The sequence below is a fragment of the Diaphorina citri genome, unplaced genomic scaffold (assembly GCF_000475195.1).
Source record: "Diaphorina citri unplaced genomic scaffold, Diaci psyllid genome assembly version 1.1 scaffold637, whole genome shotgun sequence".
Lineage (NCBI taxonomy): Eukaryota > Metazoa > Arthropoda > Insecta > Hemiptera > Psyllidae > Diaphorina > Diaphorina citri.
This window is the reverse complement of record NW_007378070.1, coordinates 51,675-73,828: the sequence shown is the minus strand read 5'-3', so window position 1 is coordinate 73,828 and position 22,154 is coordinate 51,675. Positions and strand designations below refer to the sequence as shown.

At 38.9% G+C, this 22,154-nt stretch overlaps 2 protein-coding genes across 4 annotated transcripts; both read right to left on the bottom strand.

Moving 5' to 3' along the window:
- Nucleotides 1-209: 209 nt before the first annotated feature.
- Nucleotides 210-6,018, bottom strand: LOC103510731 (facilitated trehalose transporter Tret1). Its single transcript, XM_026824710.1, has 8 exons — nucleotides 5,801-6,018; nucleotides 5,019-5,090; nucleotides 4,525-4,651; nucleotides 3,836-4,158; nucleotides 3,121-3,462; nucleotides 2,764-2,977; nucleotides 2,177-2,445; nucleotides 210-392 (listed from the first exon to the last, which is right to left on the bottom strand). The coding sequence occupies exons 2-8, from the start codon at nucleotides 5,061-5,063 to the stop codon at nucleotides 210-212; spliced, it is 1,503 nt and encodes a 500-aa protein (XP_026680511.1). The 5' UTR covers nucleotides 5,064-5,090; nucleotides 5,801-6,018.
- An 11,108-nt stretch (nucleotides 6,019-17,126) lies between these two features.
- Nucleotides 17,127-21,814, bottom strand: LOC103510723 (putative per-hexamer repeat protein 5). 3 transcript variants are annotated; one of them, XM_008475410.3, is made up of 4 exons: nucleotides 21,662-21,814; nucleotides 21,157-21,426; nucleotides 17,476-17,628; nucleotides 17,127-17,442 (listed from the first exon to the last, which is right to left on the bottom strand). In XM_008475410.3, the coding sequence occupies exons 1-4, from the start codon at nucleotides 21,735-21,737 to the stop codon at nucleotides 17,255-17,257; spliced, it is 687 nt and encodes a 228-aa protein (XP_008473632.1). In that variant the 5' UTR covers nucleotides 21,738-21,814; the 3' UTR covers nucleotides 17,127-17,254. The 3 variants fall into 3 exon arrangements, with proteins under 3 accessions (XP_008473632.1, XP_008473631.1, XP_008473633.1); XM_008475409.3 differs by having other exon boundaries at nucleotides 17,127-17,628; XM_008475411.3 differs by having other exon boundaries at nucleotides 17,127-17,628; nucleotides 21,649-21,786.
- Between the last annotated feature and the right edge of the window lie 340 nt (nucleotides 21,815-22,154).

The window sequence follows — 22,154 nt, the reverse complement described above, 5'->3', positions numbered from 1 at the left end:
ACTTTACCGCCATAGTGTTCGTGTACCTATAACTCTCAGGAGCTCTACATTTATGCCGACCACTAACGCTCGGACTGTCTGACGCACCGGTTGTCGGCACTACGAGGATAAATTCTCAAATAATCCAGGTAATTGCCGTTATTTACGATACAATTTGATAATTCCATATCTCGGTTAGGACTCAAACCGCGCCCTCTCGCTTAACAATATTATAGCGCGGGCACTTTTCTCACTAGCAGGAATATTATCACAAATATGGTACCAATAAACGCCATAATGCCATAGAAGCAGAATACTCCATAAGATCCTATACTACGTGACATGTAAGGGTAGTATTTGACCATGGCAAAGTTGAATAGGTACGCGAGACAAGCTGTGATACCACAAGCCACCTGAAACAAAATGACGGAGTTAATAGAGGAATTGGAAAACAGTGCCATTGCAGTTCCTGAGAAGTTAGATAAAGGGATTTCGGATCGAACCCTTGCAGCATAAAATAATTTAGTCAGAAGACGGCCATTTATAAGATTAACATCTTAGAGATAACTTTCTTTCGTATATAAATTTCAAAATCAACGCCCGCAGTCCCTTCATTACGAAATTCATACATTACAATGGGTTATATCTGCGAGGGTGATATAGATATGAGGCATTCTCTTCCACCCAACCTTTGTCGTCAGTTTCTCATGTAATTCCTGGGCCAACACAGGACCAACAGGACGTTACCATGTTTCTAATAAGAACTCTAAAAAGACGACATTTCAATACTTACATCTCTACACTTAGCCGGATAGATCTCTCCCAGGAGGGACCAGGGAATGATGAGAAACCCGAATGTACTGAACACAATATAGAGGATAATAGCAGCTAGTGGCACCCAAGAGGTTTGACCTGCGGCGGCCTGGCCTGCTACAGAGGGTAGGGTGATGTTTACCAGAGGTGCTAGAGTGGTGGTGACGTTACTGGAGAGGGAGGTGTTTAGTAGAGAGGAACTGGTTAGGTTTGTGGCCAGGAAGAGGGGGCTGTTGAAATTGGGTGCGTCTGAAAACGAAAGAATATGTAGACTATTATAGACATTAGACAATGGATTTTCTTTATTTCAAGTCATGTGAAAGTCTTTTAACAACTAAAATCACTTATTATTGTCCAACTGTGTTCTATACGATCATCCGTCCTCACACAAACCACGCAAAACAGTGCTTACCTTCGGTTATCCTGTGTACCGGTTTCGTGTATTCAATGTTTGTACATATACTATCACCGATAGCTTAATAGATTTTCCCTATTTTTATTTACAGTGGCAGGATCCTAAGAAATGTGCTCTTCCTCCAACCACTTTCTGAAGATGAGATCTCTCCCAGGAGGGACCAGGGAATGATGAGAAACCCGAATGTACTGAACACAATATAGAGGATAATAGCAGCTAGTGGCACCCAAGAGGTTTGACCTGCGGCGGCCTGGCCTGCTACAGAGGGTAGGGTGATGTTTACCAGAGGTGCTAGAGTGGTGGTGACGTTACTGGAGAGGGAGGTGTTTAGTAGAGAGGAACTGGTTAGGTTTGTGGCCAGGAAGAGGGGGCTGTTGAAATTGGGTGCGTCTGAAAACGAAAGAATATGTAGACTATTATAGACATTAGACAAGACAAGCTGTGATACCACAAGCCACCTGAAACAAAATGACGGAGTTAATAGAGGAATTGGAAAACAGTGCCATTGCAGTTCCTGAGAAATTGGATAAAGGGATTTCGGTTCGAACCCTTGCAGCATAAAATAATTTAGTCAGAAGACGGCCATTTATAAGATTAAGATCTTAGAGATAACTTTCTTTCGTATATAAATTTCATTCAAAATCAACGCCCGCAGTCCCTTCATTACGAAATTTATACATAACATTGGGTTATATCTGCGAGGGTGATATAGATATGAGGCATTCTCTTCCACCCAACCTTTGTCGTCAGTTTCTCATGTAATTCCTGGGCCAACACAGGACCAACAGGACGTTACCATGTTTCTAATAAGAACTCTAAAAAGACGACATTTCAATACTTACATCTCTACACTTAGCCACCCAACCTTTGTCGTCAGTTTCTCATGTAATTCCTGGGCCAACACAGGACCAACAGGACGTTACCATGTTTCTAATAAGAACTCTAAGAAGACGACATTTCAATACTTACATCTCTACACTTAGCAGGATAGATCTCTCCCAGGAGGGACCAGGGAATGATGAGAAACCCGAATGTACTGAACACAATATAGAGGATAATAGCAGCTAGTGGCACCCAAGAGGTTTGACCTGCGGCGGCCTGGCCTGCTACAGAGGGTAGGGTGATGTTTACCAGAGGTGCTAGAGTGGTGGTGACGTTACTGGAGAGGGAGGTGTTTAGTAGAGAGGAACTGGTTAGGTTTGTGGCCAGGAAGAGGGGGCTGTTGAAATTGGGTGCGTCTGAAAACGAAAGAATATGTAGACTATTATAGACATTAGACAATGGATTTTCTTTATTTCAAGTCATGTGAAAGTCTTTTAACAACTAAAATCACTTATTATTGTCCAACTGTGTTCTATACGATCATCCGTCCTCACACAAACCACGCAAAACAGTGCTTACCTTCGGTTATCCTGTGTACCGGTTTCGTGTATTCAATGTTTGTACATATACTATCACCGATAGCTTAATAGATTTTCCCTATTTTTATTTACAGTGGCAGGATCCTAAGAAATGTGCTCTTCCTCCAACCACTTTCTGAAGATGAAGAAGCTTACCTGGCTGCACTCTGATCTGATTCTGGTATCTATCAAACGCCAACAGAAGTAGACACGGGGTCATCCCAACTCCAGACACTATAGCTGTGAATCTCCTACCCAAGGTCTTAGAACAACAGGTGCCCAAAAATATGACACCCAATCTAAGTGCACCCAAGAGAACAGCTATGAATCCAATGTCCTTGGTAACTCCTGAGTCTTTGACAAAGTCCAACTGGAAAACGGAAAAAAGATACATTTGTCACAAAAATGAAAATATATATGTAATCACTATAATCATGTGCAATATTGGCAAACTCTGTGGCCAACATATTTGTTGCTTTCTTCTTTGAGGAGAATCATGATTCAAGAGCTTACCGTATAAGACACTGCCACATAAATTCCAGTCAGCTGTTGAAACAAGAAGAACACATTGAGAATAATCAACGGCTTGTACGCCTCTGGTCTGCGCAGATTCGACCACATGTTGCCCTGCGCATGCGCTACTGCTTTTCTCTTATTGGCCAGCATTGCGCTCAGTTCTTTCTGAATCACTTGGGTGCGCGAAGTACCGCGTAGAGTTTTGAGGGATTTGGTGGCCCGACTTTCATATCCATTAGTGACTAGCCAGACAGGAGACTCTGGTACGAAGATGAGGGTAATGAAAGCCACTACTAGGGAGACACCGCCGCCAATTGCCGCCACTATCTGCCAGTTATCCTGCGAATCGGAGAGGGACAGTTTAGAAAAACCAACATATGTACGTAAGTGTGTGTTGACAGAGAGGTTTAATGTTACTCTATAAATATTAAGGTTTTTATTGACATGGGTTTTGCCCTTCATTCGGCGACAAGCTACCGACCTCCTAACAATAACCTCAGCCTCACACAATCTGAAAACGGAGCTGGGAAAAGCTAGCAGCACGCAATTGCCCAAATGGTCACCCATCCGGATACTAACAATGCGCAACGTTGAGAAGAGAGGGAAATCGGTTAGGTAAATAAACGAGGTTAAAATGCATCGGTTGTTAATCAAACACACGACCTCAACTTAGGCGAGAATCCCTATACTGCTAGCGATAGCCTCTACTTACCTTGAACACCAGACCCAGTACATTGACCACCAAGATCCCCAGGGATATAAACACGGTGGACCCTGACATCAAATATCCCCGCAACGTACTCAATGTACACTCAGCAGCATACACAGAACCCGGGGTACTAGCTAGTCCCGTTGCCAGCCCTGTGAGTATTCTGCCTATGTAGATACGGGTCAGGGTTGGCTCGAATGCCATCAGGAACCATCCGATGGAACAAGGCACGGATACAAGAATGAGGGTGAACTTACGCCCGTATCGCTCTAGGATTGGACCAGAGAGAAGACAACCGATCGGAGTTACCAGATTGGATAGACTGGCTGAAATGGAAAGAAAAAGCAAGTAAAAATCCAGTCATGGATGAAGACATTTTCGGTGTGCCAAGCCGACATTGCATATGACAAAATTTCAAAATTTGTATTTATGATTGCAAAAAAGGATTACTGTGATTCTCTTAACATCCCGTTCCGGAACAAAGGTCTTCTTTAATTACTGAATATTTTTACTTTCTATTTTTTAGTTCTAAAAACTTGAACTAACTTTTGAAAACACATCGACATCGACGTAGAAAATTTTCATCTTAAATGTGACAGCGTATGAGACCGAATTTTAACTTTTAGCAGCGAAAAAAATGGGCCTTTTACACTTGGTCTTAAACAACACTACGTCATGAATTTGAGTCTCACCTATCCATGTTTCCTGATCTGTGGATAGATGCAGTTGAGTTCTCATGTATTTCAAAGCGAACGCTGAATAGCCCATGTTCATTCCAGGGGACAAGATGGCGGAACATGCTAGCAGACTGCACAATATCTGAAATGAAGAGTACATTGATAGATGAATAATTTTGTATCTGACAATCTGACATGCACGATGCACTTGTAATGCAGTAGGGTAATAACCTTCGTATAGACACTGTAGCACACAGAATACAAACATATTATTGGGTCGTGCTGGGACCACACCATCACTCAAGTGAATAACTTGAAAGTCACTCTTGAATGGGTGTAGAAATATGATATAGAAATAACAACACGGTGCAGCGTTAGATATTTCCTTTCTAAGAGTTTTGATAGAGAGAACTGCTAAGGTCTTATTTAGGTACGGCACCTCTAAATGCGCGCGAATACCTAAATTAATACACCACAAAATGGACTTACCAAATGTCAAAAAAAATTACCTGAACTATAATCCCGTTAGTGGAGGGTTTACTATCTGGCTCCATTGTGCCTCCGATGAGAAAATTCGGATTCTGCAACACAAGAATGAGATAATGTACCTAGATAATAAAATTTTCATGGTAAAAAAATGACCTTTAAACATTTAGTGAATGAAGGATTACATCATTTTTATGTAGGTACATAGAGTTAGGAAGAGGTTTTGTTTCGCCAAATCTTCGTCTAAAACAACACAAAATTAATACACTTTTAGCTCTTACATAATTTTGTCATTTATTAATTGAGAATATTTATGAAATTATGACTATATTTTTTTGTAGCTAGGACATTTAGGACTGACATGTATTAGAGATGATTGTTTTTTGAATGTTTGAAAGTTTCAGTCAGGTACACCATATTGTTAATTGTATTAGTCAGGTATCTTACTGTTATTGTAACCTTATTTAGTCCTTTATTAGGGCCCATTTTTTCCAGTCTGATAAAGATAACGGTACATGGACTTTTACTACCCGATAGAATAATGGGGGGCTTTTATTGCCAGACTAAAACCTTGAAAACAAGATATCTCCTCTTCTACGTACCCATTGCGAGTAACTTACATAACTCCGTCAAGGACAGTCTGATAAAGATAACGGTACATGGACTTTTACTACCCGATAGAATAATGGGGGGCTTTTATTGCCAGACTAAAACCTTGAAAACACCACATCTCCTCTTCTACGTACCCACTGCGAGTACCTTACATAACTCATCCGTCAAGGAAAAATACATCTTTTTTACGTACCTTGGCTTTTATTACTCCCTGATATCCTTCCAATACACTGTCCACAAGGTATAATAACTTTTCAAATGGTTTTATGACACGAATCCCTAAATCGAAGGACACTCTCAAATGCACTTCTAATATGTAATGGTAAGTACGAGTAGAAGAAATATGGATATCTCTAATGATTGCTAGAACGATATCTCTAATACACTGAGCGAGTAGACTGCTGGAAATGTTTTAATCAAAATGAAGCCTTTGATAACCCCTCAGTAAGGAAAATCCATCTGGAGATATCCCCCTTTATAAAAAAGCATAAAGAAATCATGTGGTCTGTAACTGGTCTGCAGCTTTGTGTGCTGCTTCAAACTATATCTGTAGATATACTTGTCGCATCACAGGATTTTTTTCTACATATGGTGAGACTCGAACTCAGAACTTTCTGCCTGGCAAGCAAGCGTGTTACAGTTTTACCGACTTTTTCCTTTTTTTTTTTTTTTTTTTTTTTCATTTTCTTGTGTACTTACATTTTCCACTCTTTTGAGGAGAAAAAAAACCTTGTAACCAACTATCTTATTCCGTCTCTCTCTCTCTCTCCCTCCCTCTTTCTTTCTGTGTGATGTCTCTTCTCCTTTTATCCTTTTTCTCTCTCTCTCCCCCTCCCTCTCTCTTTGTGATGTTTCTGCTCTTTTTATCCGCCCTATCTCTCCATCTCTTTTTTCAACTCGGGTAAATCTTCTTTCCTTTCTCTTCTTTTCCCTTGTAACTGTACCTATGGGTACAAGTACAAGCTGTACCTATGGGTACAAGTACAAGCTGTACCTATGGGGACAAGTACAAGCTGTACCTATGGGTACAAGTACAAGCTGTACCTATGGGGACAAGTACAAGCTGTACCTATGGGTACAAGTACAAGCTGTACCTATGGGGACAAGTACAAGCTGTACCTATGGGTACAAGAAGCTTACCTGGCTGCACTCTGATCTGATTCTGGTATCTATCAAACGCCAACAGAAGTAGACACGGGGTCATCCCAACTCCAGACACTATAGCTGTGAATCTCCTACCCAAGGTCTTAGAACAACAGGTGCCCAAAAATATGACACCCAATCTAAGTGCACCCAAGAGAACAGCTATGAATCCAATGTCCTTGGTAACTCCTGAGTCTTTGACAAAGTCCAACTGGAAAACGGAAAAAAGATACATTCGTGTTTTGGCACTAAAAACTGACCATCGAAATTTTGACCCGATTACATTACTTTCCTTCCTATAGGATAAGGAAAGTTTTTTTTTTACTTTCTATTTCTTTTCAAATACCTACGTATTCTGCAAATGTAATAGAAAGTCGTGTGTTGTTCACACCAGATTTTTTTCCTGAGGAAATGACCTTGATACCTATCTTTGTATTTTCATCACATAAAAAATCAAACATATCACAATATGATTACATAGTATTGACAGTTCTTATCTTATCAGTCTTTGGGTAGATGATAAACAATGAATAGAGGCGTTCTTCGGATGTCACATTTCTAGGGCCTTAGGGCCACTTGTGACAGCTAATATTGAATTGATTGAATTGAAAAATAGGTAACTTCTTAAAGATAAATCTATCGAGATACCTCACAAGTTATGTTATCTGATAATAGGTATCTTGTCACGTGTTTCCAAGATAGGTACTTCAAGTGAGAGGACGCCAGGTCAGATTCTAAATCTCATATGTAGGCTCTACAAGCCTACGGCTTACATCTCTACATTGTATCAGCTTTGGTGTTTGCATGATTCGAATTATGGACAGACTACCGAGCCAAAACTCCAAAAGTTACTCGTGCACATTTCCACGTGCCTCAGTGGTGTGGTTGACTTGAAATATAAATAGCCGTAGAAGAGTACAAACATTTCACGAACAAAGCAGAAGTGTAGAGGAGCAGAAGAAAATATTCAGCGCAGCGCAGCTTCAAGGACACGAGAGCGAAGATCAGCACAAAAGAGAGAAGCCGATGTTTGAGGGATGGAAAGGACGTGCGATGACCTTGACCCCGTGACTTCATTCTCTTACTTCCTGAGTCAAGCGTATTCATCCGCGCGAGATGTTGTTATTCAAAGATACGTAAATAATTATTTTTATTCCTTGAGAAAAATTGCTAGTAGTGAGGAGAAAGTTTTCGAGATGCGGGAAGCAGGGAAGAGAAGGAATGTAAGATTAGTCACTATGTAGAAGGCATAGAGTCACTATGTAGTAGCCGATAGAGTCAGTAGGAAGTAGCCATAGAGTCGCTATAGTGTGAGAAATGTAGACCTTAGGATTTCCAATGGACGGATTATAACTCGTCCTATTTCCATGTTGTACCCCCTGGAAATCTGATTCCTTATTTTGACATTACCCGATTTTGACTAGTGCCTTCAAATTGTCTAATTATTCTTGTTTACAGGTGTTTTTTTGGAGGTACGAGATTTATTGTAATATTGAGTTTGATTGAAGTTCATTTTTTTCTTGTTTGCTAATTATTCTTTTTTTCAGCCTTTTAGTTATTGAGATTTGACCAGAACAGATAAAGTTCTAGGTACCTAAGATTTTATTGTTTCTTTATTTGTTCATTGTAATTTATTATTGAGCTTGTGCAGAACGGATAAAGTTCTATTAAGTTGTTCCTATAGTTTTGTTTCTTAAATGGTTATTGTTACTTAGAAGGTTTTGTCAGTTTGAAATTTTATTGTAATTTGTCATTTATTAATTGAGAATATTTATGAAATTATGACTATGTTTTTTTGTAGATAGGACATTTAGGACTGACATGTATTAGAGATTATTGTTTTTTGAATGTTTGAAAGGTTTCAGTCAGGTACACCATGTTGTTCATTGTATTAGTCAGGTATCTTACTGTTATTGTAACCTTATTTAGTCCTTTATTAGGGCCCATTTTTTCTTTTTTTTTGGGCCGCCAATGTCGCGAAAATCGCGAATTAAGAAAGTAGTTCAGATACGTGAAAAGGAAGAAAGGTAGGATGAGAGAAGAGTGGGAGAGGAGAAAGTTTTCGAGATGCGGGAAGCAGGGAAGAGAAGGAATGTAAGATTAGTCACTATCACTATGTAGCAGCCATTAGAGTAGCTAGGAAGTAGCCATAGAGTCGTGATAGAGCGATCAAGGCCTTTGAAGAAATTTTAGTTTTGTATTCAGTTATAGTTTTTTGTGAGATCCAAAGTTAAGAGAAGAGGGTGATATAGCAAGGGGGATCTCATAGAAGTGTAATTAGTACAGTGGAAGTTTAGTAGTTGAAAGGCAGTAGTGAAGAAAGTGATTAGTAGGAAGTGTATCAGAAGTAAAGTGTAGCAGAAGACATTAAGTAAGTAGAAGAAAGACCCAGTGATTTTCCAGTTACTTTGTAATCAGAAAGACCCTATAAGTTCAATAAGAGACCTTTGTTTGTAAGTGTTAAATAACCTTCTGAAATATCAATAAACTTTATGTGTGTATAAATATTCCAAGTTCAATTCAGAAGGTTCGAAGTGTTAGTCTTTTTTCCCCCATTCAAATTTTAACAGGTTGTGGTTGGGGGGAACGGCGGGTTAGGAAGAAGAAGAAGGCCGAAAAAACCCCACAGAGCTTGTTTGGTAGCAGCGTAGCTTGTTTGGTAGCAGAGCGTGGTTACCCACTTTGGGTAAGAGACAGTTCCAGTAGTTCCAGATAGACATTTTATAAAACAGTGAATCCAGTAACATTTTTCAAGTAAGAAATTGCGTTCCAGTATAAACATTCTCCTCATAAGTGTACATACATTTCAAAATTTCATTTCATCACGTAGAAGAGTACAACCATTTCACGAACAAAGCAGAAGTGTAGAGGAGCAGAAGAAAATATTCAGCGCAGCGCAGCTTCAAGGACACGCGAGCGAAGATCAGCACAAAAGAGAGAAGCCGATGTTTGAGGGATGGAAAGGACGCGCGATGACCTTCCTATTTCCTGAGTCAAGCGTATTCATCCGCGCGAGATGTTGTTATTCAAAGATACGTAAATATTTTTATTCCTTGAGAAAAATTGCTAGTAGCAAAATGTAGGTATCTAGGTACTTGGATTTTATTCCTTTCTTTTTTTTGTATGTTCATGTTTTTGTCCCTAATTTTGATTTTTATTTGTATTGTTTTCTTTATCCACCATGACTACTGTTTTAAAGAGAAATTATACTAGAAGTAGGAATGAGTTGGGTGGATTAGAGGCTGTATTATCTCAAATCGGAGATGTAGAAGACGAGTACACAGAAGAGACTGCTGAGTCTATTAGATTAGTAGTTGGTCGTTCTAAGGCCAGATTAGAGGTCTACTCTCAAAGGAGAGATTTGCTAGAAGCGGCCATAGAAGATGAGGCTCAGTTAGAGGTTTTGGTACCTCAACAGTCAGAAGAGTTATATGAAAAGTTATCTCAGTGGATTCTTGACCTTGAGAGGAAGTTGGTGGAGTATGATTGTAGGAAAAGGAGAGAAAGAGCTGAGCGTGAGACTGAGAAAGAAGTGAGAGAGATGGAGGAGAGAAATGAGAGAGAGGTAAGAGAGCATAGAGTTAGGATGGAAGAGTTAGATCTTAGGAGACTAGAGATTGAGAAAATGGGTAATAATAATTCCTCTTGTTCCTCAGGCCACACTCACCTTCCCAAGGTCGAGCTAGTAAAGTTCAATGGTGAACTTGAGAAGTACCAAGAATTCTCTGATAATTTCATGACTTTGATTGATTCCAGGACAGATTTAGCGGACAATATGAAGCTCCATTACTTGAAAGGGCAGCTTGTAGGTAAAGCTGGCTCTTTGATAGAAGGGTTGCGTATCACCAATGACAATTACAAGGTTGCCATGGATATACTCAGAGAAGAGTATGGCACTCCTGAGGTGATCCACCACAAGATATACAGCGAGATAGAGAAGCTCAAGTTGTATTCTAGAAACATTGAGCACATACAGGAGTTTTATAGAAAGTTAGAAGTGAACTTGAAATTGTTAGAAAATCAAGGAGTTGACGTTAATACTAATCCTTTGCTTTCTTCTCTTTTATTCAGGAAGCTGCCAGAGAAAACTCAGGAGAAGTTGGTAGAGGAGAAGGGCTCCGTCATAACAGTACACGATATACGTGAGCAGATCAAGGCCGAGATGAGGCGAGACCGAATGTTGAGGTCTCTGAACCCTGAAGTGAAGAGTTACGAGCGTACGAACATTAGTAAGTCTATGGTGCCTGTGCAAAAGCCACCACCTAGAACTAGGTATACGACGGAAAATTTGGTTTCTATAGATAAGAGTCCTGCAGCTAGGACTGAGAAGGGACAATGTATCTATTGTAATGAAGGTCATTTTGCTGACCAATGTCCCAAGTATAAGACGGTCGAGGAAAGGCGGGAACAATAAACTAGATCAACTTGCAAAAAATAGCCCCACACTTGGTTAGGACATTTTCTTATTATCTGAAACTGGACTTAATGACAATTAACACACCAGAGTTAGGATTCGCCAAAACACTCGGTCAACTCCGGAGTTTGGGTGAACCATTGGTTTTCAAACTCGCGAGTCAACAGAGGATGTTAGAAACCGGCCCTAAAAAGAAAAAAAAACTATTTAAAATCATTCAAATATTTAAAATAAAATCGTCAAGAAACAAGACTTCACGAAATCCTGGAACAACTAAATTTTTCGCACGAAATCGCATCAAAAAACAAACTATTTTGATCGGATCAACCACGTCATGCGAATTCGTCGGATGAGTGTCAGCGCTCTCATAAGATAAGAATCAATGGTTTTGATTTTTTCACATGAATTGATACGATAATTCGCACGCAAAATTCGTATCAATTCTTTACAAGTAGCTTTTTGTTCTAAGCTTATGAATGGACCATACTCAAGAGAGTGATGACAGTAAAACTTTGTATCAATATGTTCTATTCATACGTTCTTTGGTAGATTTACTTATCTATTCAGAAATCCTTGTCTTATTTGTTTCCCTCCAGTATTATGCTGAATGCCATGCTCTCATCTATGTGGTTGACTCCAATGACAGAGACAGAATATCTGAGTCAAAGGAAACGTTTGGTAAGTATCACTGCTTTTTGTCTCGAAAGCAGGCATTGACTTGCGGGATTCTATTTGGTTTCTAATAAAACCATCTCTAGCTTTATAACCTACAACTTTTGGATGATGCATTCGTGACTAATTTCACGTATCTTTCCACACACTGGGTGTGGCAAGGTAGTTCTGGAACAATGTTGTTCATGTTGTTTTCCTCAACAACAGTTTGGAGTGTTTATCGAAACATGTTGACATAGTCTTAATAGAAAACCACATTGGCCCGTATACATTCATGATGAATGTAGCTAAGGTTTTCAAACTCTCAGAAGGAACCTCTGTTGAAACGTAGAGTCTCAAAATTCTGGTCCGTGCTCAAATCATCAACATTTGTTGGGAAATTTACGTCAGTAGGTAGTGGAATAGCCTCGTATTTTACTGGATTCTTGTCCTCACAGTTCAACAAAAGTTTTCCAATTGTACTAGAGTACGTCTTCGGACCTGTCGTGTCGCCATCGAGATGATGAAACAGATGTCTTAACGGTAACTCATTTGCATAGAGAAGACAAATATTCCACTGTAATGATCTACCTAGATGAACCTCCAAGCGACGAATTACACCTCCCTCTGCTCCTGTGTTGACAGCCGTACCATCACATCCCACTGCTTTAAGGTTTGACAAACCTTCTTTTTTTTTCTGCCATGTATTCAAGTATCATGGAAAGGATTCCTTCTGCTGACCCAGATGCACACGTTACATGCCCATAGTAAGCATGGCCTGGTTCTTGAACAAGAACATAGTGATCTTCAACCTTTGTGGCTTTGAAATATTTGTCTCCCTTCTTTTCCTGTACAAGCGTCTTATCTTTTCTGCCATCAAAGTATAAACTCACGAGTTTTGATGATTCTTGATCTTGAGATTCTTTCCTCAGTTTTTGTCTCTCTCGGCGAAGTTTTGAACGGTCAACGACGTCAGACTTATCTTCATGCGAAATTACTCCATAGTCTTTCAGAGCAGATGAGCTTACATTGCTGCAACTCTGTCGGACACTCCAGTTCTTTCACACACGAGAGCAAGAGATGGCAAATTTACACGTTCCGTGTTTCATCTAAATCTTCGGTAGGGGAATGACTTGATTCAACAATGGGTACATTTCAAAGACCAGTGTTGGTAGTGTAGTACCTAATAGCTACCAATATGGAGCTGATTCCTTGCAGTCTGGGGCGAATCGTAACTTGTGAATATTTGAAAAAAAAAAATATATTAATTTAAAAATGAGAATATAATGTACCTTATTATTGCTGTTACACCCCGCAAAATCGTTTAGAAAAAATTAGAAAAATCTGGAAAATTTGTAAATTTTAGCGTTTTTCCAGAAAAATGACAAATTTCAACCGCCCGGGGGCGCATCTTGGCTTTCGAAATTTGACTTTTTTATGTCATAGAAAAAAACTTAGTGTTCTTTACTTTACATAAATCACTATTACAATAAAATAGGATTTACCAAAAAAATTAGAAAATTCAGGGAAAATAGGTCCAAAATTGGAAAATTTGAAAATTTCAAAGTGCCTGCGGCGCATCAACCAATTTTTTTAGAAAAAAATGGATGTGATTTTTGGCGTTTTTAGGACCAGGAACACCTTTATTTCACTATTACATTACGAAAATAAAAAAAAAGTGCTCTGACGCTCCACCCTATTGCAGAGTTCGAATCGGAAAAGAATAAGTCTTTTCTTGGAGTAATATGAAAGTGGTCGACGGCTGTCGACTGTGTGTAGACACAGCTTAATAAAGACATAACCTGAAAGATCAATTATTGATCTTTCAGGTTATGTCGCTGCGGAATACTGAGGTGTTCGTCTCACCCTGTACTGAACCATCTAGATCGGATCTCTCAATGCAAATGGGTGCTCTCCATAGATAGAATCTCTAGCAAACATCACGGCTCACAGACCATGGTCCATGGACCAAGATCGTGGGAATCATGGTCCAAAGCAAAAGGCGTGAGAAGCGACCATCGACATTTTACCGCAGAGGCCTTCTCATTCCGACAGACGGTAATTGTTTTAAATGGTCACATCTGGTCGGACATTTCCGGTTGATATTCCTTTACCCCTATGAGTCTTCTAATTAGGTTATTATTTACCACGCTCTTCTCTACTGTTTTGTTCAAACGCATTTAATGTGGGATTGAAACGTTTCAATTTGTTTTCAGTTTAGGTTTTGTTTTTACTTTTTTGCCCCCGGCTTTTTTTTTTTTTTTTTTTTTTTTTTTTTTCAAGTGATCAGAAAAGAAAATTTTAGGCATAAAATGTGTAAAAAATGACTTTTTTTGCTGTTTTTCCGACGGGTTTTTGGACATAGCGGAAGTTTGGTTACATTTAAATGAAACCTAAGGTCATATTCGGATTCAGAACAATATGTATAAGTATTTAATCAATTTTCCTAAAATTAAAGTCTTCCTAAAATTAAACAAATAAAGCGTAAAGTTATGGTCGTAAAATTGCGATTTTTTTTTTAAACCAATCCAGAAAAAAAGATTATCATATTCGGATTCAACAACTTCGAAAACCCTCGAATCGATGAAAACTTGGCTTGCAACTCGCAGGTCATTTCATTTTGTAGACCAGTGTTATCGACAGATTTCACCAGTTCCATGAATACCAAGCATAAAGCGGTCAAAATACCGCTAACCGCAGCACCCATCTTACCCAAAAGTTTTGTGTCGCATGCTTGTCATATTTGACAGCTGCATACCAAAATTTATGTCTAGCTCTTACCGTTCTCACACGGACCAGTGGCTGAAACTTTGGATTTAGGCTCTAGGGACCTCAAAACGTGTTTTGGCATTAAAAACTGACCATAGAAAATTTTGCCTCAATACATTACTTTCCTTCCTATAAGATAGAAAAGTAAAAAGCAGCTCATAAAAAGAGTAAAGTTGAAGAAAGAAATTGCATACCTGGCAATGTATGAATATAACATAAAAAACATAAAAATATATCCAATATTGTCCCTTTATCACGTATCTTCTAAATTTCGAGGTGGTCTTACATCACAGTTTCGTTTGATACATTCTACAAGCCATCTAATTCCCTCATCAATGCCTTCCCTGAAACATGAAAATAAAACCACAACTGTACTTTCTTAACAATTAAACAACTAAAATTTGACAAAAAAACGGTTTTTGGGGGATTTTTTTTCACATTTTCTCACACAAATGAGCTCTGATCTCGAAATTTGTCGCGACGACCTATGAACTCAAAGCGAGAAAGTTTTAGATAACACTTCAGTCGATCATTTAAGACCGGTTTTAGCGTCACCTGTGTTAAGCTACGCCGAGCAAGGCCAATAAATGGATGGGTGACTTAAACATTATACTGGGAATAAAGGGAGAACGGGCTCTGGTCTTGATTTTAAATCATTACATGAAAGTAAAGTCGAAAAATCAAATAAAGAATAATAATAAACTGAATGTAACGGTAACTCTGGGGAGGGCATAAATGGATGGGTGACTTAAACATTATACTGGGAATAAAGGGAGAACGGGCTCTGGTCTTGATTTTAAATCATTACATGAAAGTAAAATCGAAAAATCAAATAAAGAATAATAATAAACTGAATGTAACGGTAACTCTGGGGAGGGGACAGATAACACTTATCTTAATGTATTGACTAACAGGAACTCCCCTAATGTCATTTCACAGAAACTATACTATCAGAACGTACGGGAACTCCGAACTAAACTAGATCAACTTGCAAAAAATAGCCCCACACTTGGTTAGGACATTTTCTTATTATCTGAAACTGGACTTAATGACAATTAACACAGAGAGAGAGAGAGAGAGAGAGAGAGAGAGAGAGAGAGAGAGAGAGAGAGAGAGAGGAGATATTATTATGAGTATTGAACAATGGAGCAGTTGCATTTGGATAAAAATCAAAACTCCGAAAAAGTAACTTTATAAGGTCGAAAATTCAATTTTTATTTGCCATTCTAATAAAAAGGTTCAGAGTAGTGAGTATACCTAAGAAATGCGCAGAAACGTATGCGCACAAACAGATTAATTGTGCAGAAACGTATGCGCGCGTACAATACAAACGTGTTGCCTGCAAGGGGATAGTCTTTGATCTCCAATTTTTGGCGTTTTTAGGACCAGGAACACCTTTATTTCACTATTACATTACGAAAATAAAAAAAAAGTGCTCTGACGCTCCACCCTAACCTACGTGTTTAAGCTTAAATTCTGTATGTACTCTAATTGCTCCCATAGTTGAAAAAAATAAGGTACTTTTTTGTGAATTGCTACCATCTGTCACATGAGACCGAATCAAAGATCAAGCCAAGTAGTCCAAGTACATGTCTTGTTTTTCCCCCTCGTAGTCTTTCTTCAGATGGTGCTTTTGAATATTCCTAATCCATGACTGGGCCAAGTGGAACCTACACCCAACTCATTAGGTCATGTATCGCGACAAGCTGTGTGACTGTGTGTATAGCTTTCTCAAAATCTATAGCCACATTTTGATTAGGTACTTTCCTTATCCTATAGGAAGGAAAGTAGTCGGGTCAAATTTTCGATGGTCAGTTTTTAGTGCCAAAACACGTTTTGAGGTCCCTAGAGCCTAAATCCAAAGTTTCATCCATTGGTCCGCGTGAGAACGGTAAGAGCTAGACATAAATTTGGTATGCAGCTGTCAAATAAGCATGCGACACGAAACTTGTGGGTAAGATCGATGCTGCGGTTGGCGGTATTTTGACCGCTTTTTGGCGGTTTTCAGCTATAATAACTAAGCGGTTAGAGATATTGTAAAAGTTACAATAGAAGAACACCCAAATAAGCATCACACAATAGGATAAGGATTTTTTAGGTTCAAACATTAAACCAGTTTTAGTACATATACTTCTCAAAATATCGAAACACTGTTCATAGATAGATGTCAATTTTTTCCCCAACTAATAGAAAACCAAGGGTACTAACTGGAATGGTAATGATGAGAGGTGTAATAGAGATAGCAGTAAAGAAAAATTATGGTATATAGTAAAATCTACCTGTAAATAGTAATGGGAGCAATTGGATACTCGTTCCTCGGGTGCCTAAAAAGAGATGGGAGGAATTACACATCAGGGCAGTTGGAGTATGGAGTGTCATCAAATGGGAGCAATTAAAGTGCGTCCGGGTGACAATCTGCATGCTGCTCACTAGTCCCGGCCGCAATCAGGTTGGGTGAGGTTAATTTGAGTACGTAAGGGGGTAGCTTGCCTCTCGGAGGGGGTCATTGTAACTGGATATACATAAAATCAAAACATGAGCATTTGCGGCTTTTTGCATCATAAAACAAGCAAAGATATGAAATTTATTAGCAAATATAAAGAAAACATTAAAGGAACTGTAGGTGAGCGAATCGGGATGGCTGTGAGCAAATGACTTGGCCGTAGAGGTTTAGTAGCCAACAGTAGATCCACTTGTACCAGTCGGGTAGACAAAGGTGAGGCCATTGCCTGGGCATTTGCTGTAGCAGATAAAATTGCCCGGGTTGCTAATGCTCGAAATATAGACGGTATTGGGTTGGGGGATGACGGGTGTTCCAGTGGTGCCAGTTCCATTTGTACTGCCTCCAGGGGTGGTGCCAGTTCCATTTGTACTGCCTCCAGGGGTGGTACCAGTTCCAGTGATGCCAGTTCCATTTGTACTGCCTCCAGGGGTGGTACCAGTTCCAGTGGTGCCAGTTCCATTTGTACTGCCTCCAGGGGTGGTGCCAGTTCCAGTGATGCCAGTTCCATTTGTACTGCCTCCAGGGGTGGTGCCAGTGGTTGCTAGAAAGGGACAAGTGTAGGTATAACATTAGTAGAAACCTACATACTTATGATCAAGTGGCTACGGTATCTTTGTCACTTGACAATATATTTCAATGCAAGTCACTAGATTAGACAGTTCAAGTCATACATATTTTTTTCTTCTTCATTTGTTGGTTGAGTCCAAACATTCGAATTGTTTCTAAGTTCCAAAAGTTGAAATTTTTCAAAGAACGACTTTTTTTACACACAATAAATAAATAGGTATTATTTACACTTATAAACGAAACATTGTGACATAAGTTCTTATTAAATTACTTAGGGCCGAATGCACAGTCGTACCTTAATGATGAGGGATTCCTTTTAGTGCTTTCCTAAAATTCATATGCATAGTGGATCCTAAATTTCTCTTACGCAAGCGCAATGTGTATTTCCGACTTTCCTTTACATTTTAATTTCAATACAGTGACGTTCAAAAAAATTGAAACAGATTGACTTTGAAAATTTGAAATGGCTGTGAGAGTATTCAATAAAAAATCTGGTGTGAACATCACACGACTTTCCTTATCCTATTGAACGCTTATTTGAGTGTTCTTTTACCCTAATCATGCATATGGGAATGATTATTGTTGGAAATGATCCCATATATCTACTGTAGGCCGTTGTCCCTATAATTCTGGACCACCCTGTAGATACACGAAAAATGTTATCCTAGGGTAGATTTGTGAGGAGTGAGGTCATTTCCACAAAAAATATTTTAATTTTTTCCCTATTTCTCTTAGTTTCGGAGATAACCGCCATTTCGTTTTCGTTTTTTTTTTTTTTCTTTGAAATGCACGATCTTCCCTTAAGAATAAGCCGGTCATAACTTTTTCCAATTAAACATAGAGAAAATGGTTTTCACCTCTAAAATCTGCAAATATTTCCATTAAAGTATAACAGTAAAATTATCTTTTTGGTAGGTAAGTTTTGTATTTTAGAAATTTCCTTGATCAGCATTTTCTTTTAAATTTCAAAAGGAAATTCATCCGTCCCTCCGGGAATTTTTTGTGCATATGGTCGCGCTGCGCGCTCCTGGGGCTTCGCACGGTTGTGCATGCAGTCGCGCTTCGCGGGGTTGAGAATAGGGTCGCGCTTCACTCTTTCGTGTTTAAGGTCGCGCTGCGCGCTCCTGGGGCTTCGCACGGTTGTGCATGCGGTCGCGCTTCGCACTCCCTATTACTATATAATATATATGTTAGGCTCAATCCGCGAATTCGCTCAATGAGCGAAAAAATAGCTCACTCCGCGGAGTAAAATATGCAAAATGCTCATTCCCCGAAATTCGGCAATTAAGCAACTGTAAATAGCTCAGTCCGCGGACTGGATTTATGCAAAAGCTAAATTGTCGAAATCGGCCATTGAGCACCAAGAGAAAGAAGGCTAAACTGCTCACTCCGCGGAGTGGAAAACATGAAATGCCCGACCGTGGATTGTGCGTTTTGAAAAATGCTCAAACCCCGGTCTAATGGTATACTGCCGGACTTGAACCCCTTGTAAATTTTACCACTTACCATTAATAACAAAAGATTATTTGGTTACCCATGAAATTCGTAGATTTCAAAAATGAAATAAAAAAAAAATCTGGTGTGAACATCACATGACTTTCCTTATCCTATTGAATGATGATTATTTGATTGTTCTTTTACCCTAACTTTTACAATTATATCTCTAACCGTTTTGTCGCTATAGCTGAAAAACGGTTGAAATCTGTCCAAAAGCGGTCAAAATACCGCCAAGCGCAGCAACTATCTCAACCAAACGTTTTGTGTTGCATCCTTGTCACATTTGTGAACTACATACCAAATTTCAAGTCTCTAGCTTATACCGTTCCCGAGATATTGTTAAATTACACCGAAAACCGCCAAAAAGCAGTAAAATGCCGCCAAGCGTTACACCGGTCTTAACCAAAAGTTTCGTGTCGCATCCTTGTCACATTTGAAAGATACATACCAAATTTCAACTCTCTAGCTCTTACCGTTCTCCAGATATTTTGTTTACAGACAGACAGACGGACAGACAGACACACAGACAGACACACACACGGACCAATGGCTGAAACTTCGGATTTAGGCTCTAGGGACCTCAAAACGTGTTTTGGCACTAAAAACTGACCATCGAAATTTTGACCCGATTACATTACTTTCCTTCCTATAGGATAAGGAAAGTAAAAATGAAAACTGTGCTAAATTTTTTGAATTCCAGTGTATATCGTATCCATAGCAACCAAAAATCAATTGAAACTGGTCAATAGCAAATGAACGCGATTAGTATCCAAACAGAAGAAAATGTAGAAATTACCTATTTTTTTCATTTCTGGGCTGTCAATGTGAATCTGACCAAGTGAACAATGTAATTTAAAATTTTCTCGTATTTTTTAATTAATTGATCATAAAATGAAGTTGTTAGTAACAGAAAAACCTTTTTTGAACAAATTGATAGGTGAAAAATCGAAACACCGTTCCCGAGATATTGTTAAATTACACCGAAAACCGCCAAAAAGCGGTAAAATGCCGCCAACCGTTGCACCGGTCTTAACCAAAATGTTTCGTGTCGCATCCTAGTCACATTTGACAGCTACATACCAAATTTCAAGTCTCTAGCTCTTACCGTATTCGAGATAGCCTATGACAAACAGACGCCATTAGTATTAAAGCAGAAGAAAATAAACAACATAGGAAAATGGATACCTTAAGGAAATAGGAAATCTTAAGGAAGAAGGGAACCTTCATAATTTAGGAACGACTGTGCATTCGGCCCATAGGGTTCATTATTAGGTCTGCCAAAGTGAATTTTGCATACTTATGAAATAACTGGGTAACTTCAGTTTTCTGAGAAGCATGCTAAAAATCTCGCTAGACCGCAAATTGCCGCAGCTTTTTCTTCCTATATCTAATAAAGGTCACTATAAAGCATTGAAAATCGTTCATCCGAACGGTGAAATCGACGGAAATCTGTAAATTTTACATTTTACTCCATTCTTTAAAAACAATGCTAAGAAAACGGGAAACAAAACGTCTCAGTTGGCGGCTAAAAAACGAGTACTTGGGTTGGGATAGAAAAAAAAACCTCACTGAATAATTAATGTGCAGTAATAACCACTGTCAAAAAGTTTAGGAGCACTTTAGAAATTTAAAATTTTGATTGATTTCTAATCACACAACAGCCATCGAATAAACTTGAATTTGTACCCAACTTTGAAATTCTATTAGATATTAGTGCTTTATTTGGACTGTCGAATTAGGACATGTAGTCCCATTATCTCAACAGTTTAATATTGCACCACTTTATTTATTTAAATCATAAAGTACAAAATGGTAGGTAACAAATAATAATAATAATGAAAAAGTGAAATACAAATATTTATTGCGCATAACTATTGCGCATAACTCAGACATGTTATGAACCTGTTACCTGTGGATTTTGATAAAGATTTCAAACTGAATGAGGAGAAACAGACTCAGGAACAAAAATCTCTTTTACAAAAGGAAAAGATTTTATTGTACTCACCTGGGGTAGGTCCAGTGTAAGGAACGACCTCGAAAGCACACACGCCAGGCACGGGGCAGCAGGGATTTGTTCCGTTTGCTAAATTGGCAATGTCGGTGCAGGCTTGATCAGCCTTTCCTGATGTGACGCACAGGACCGTGGAGTTTGTACTGCAAATCACATCTTTCTGGGCTTGGCTCAGATAATCTTTGACTGCACTGGTGTTTGGTGTAGTTCCGTTGTTTAGTGTAGTTCCAGTGGTTGGTGTAGTTCCAGTGGTTGGTGTAGTTCCTGTGGAGTGTGAGCTTTATTATCATTACTCCATCTCAGTGGATAGAGCTAACTAAATCATCAAACTAAAGATTGAGGAAGAGAGAGAAGTATGGATGGAATTAACAGGAGTGCACAGAACCGAGGGGGTGGAAAGGTATTAAAGTAGAAGAAATACAGAAACCTTCTGAATAGAAGACGATACAAATTGATGAATGTCATTATTGAAATTGTAAAACTTACCAGAACTACCTACCTGAGGTGTCGTTGATGGGGTTGGCATAAGCTGAAGCAAAGAGAGCTAAAACAACAAGAGCTTTACTTAGAGCCATTTTGAGATGAATGTTGTTGTTGGCTGGAGTGTACTGTTTCACCCTTGGTACAGTTCGAAGTGATTTCAGTTCGGTTTCTACCCGGGGTTTTATAGCAAAAAATTACAAACAAATACATACACAATTACCAGATTTACGGAAAAATTCTTATTTATTCAGTAATAGGTAATATTTTATAGGTAGGTACTTTCTGAAATATGGATCCCCCACAAAAACACAAATAATGTGGAAAAAAAGCCAAGTTCCTATCTAAAAATGTCGGCCTATAAAAGTGGTGATATCAGAAAATTAAGGCCAAGTCTGCATTCCAAGTTTTTGTGCCTTCTGAATCTTAATTCCTTCAACCTTATCTCAATTTCAACTTGGCTATGTTTTCCCTACTCAAATAAATAAATAATTAAACGTCAAATCCGAAGG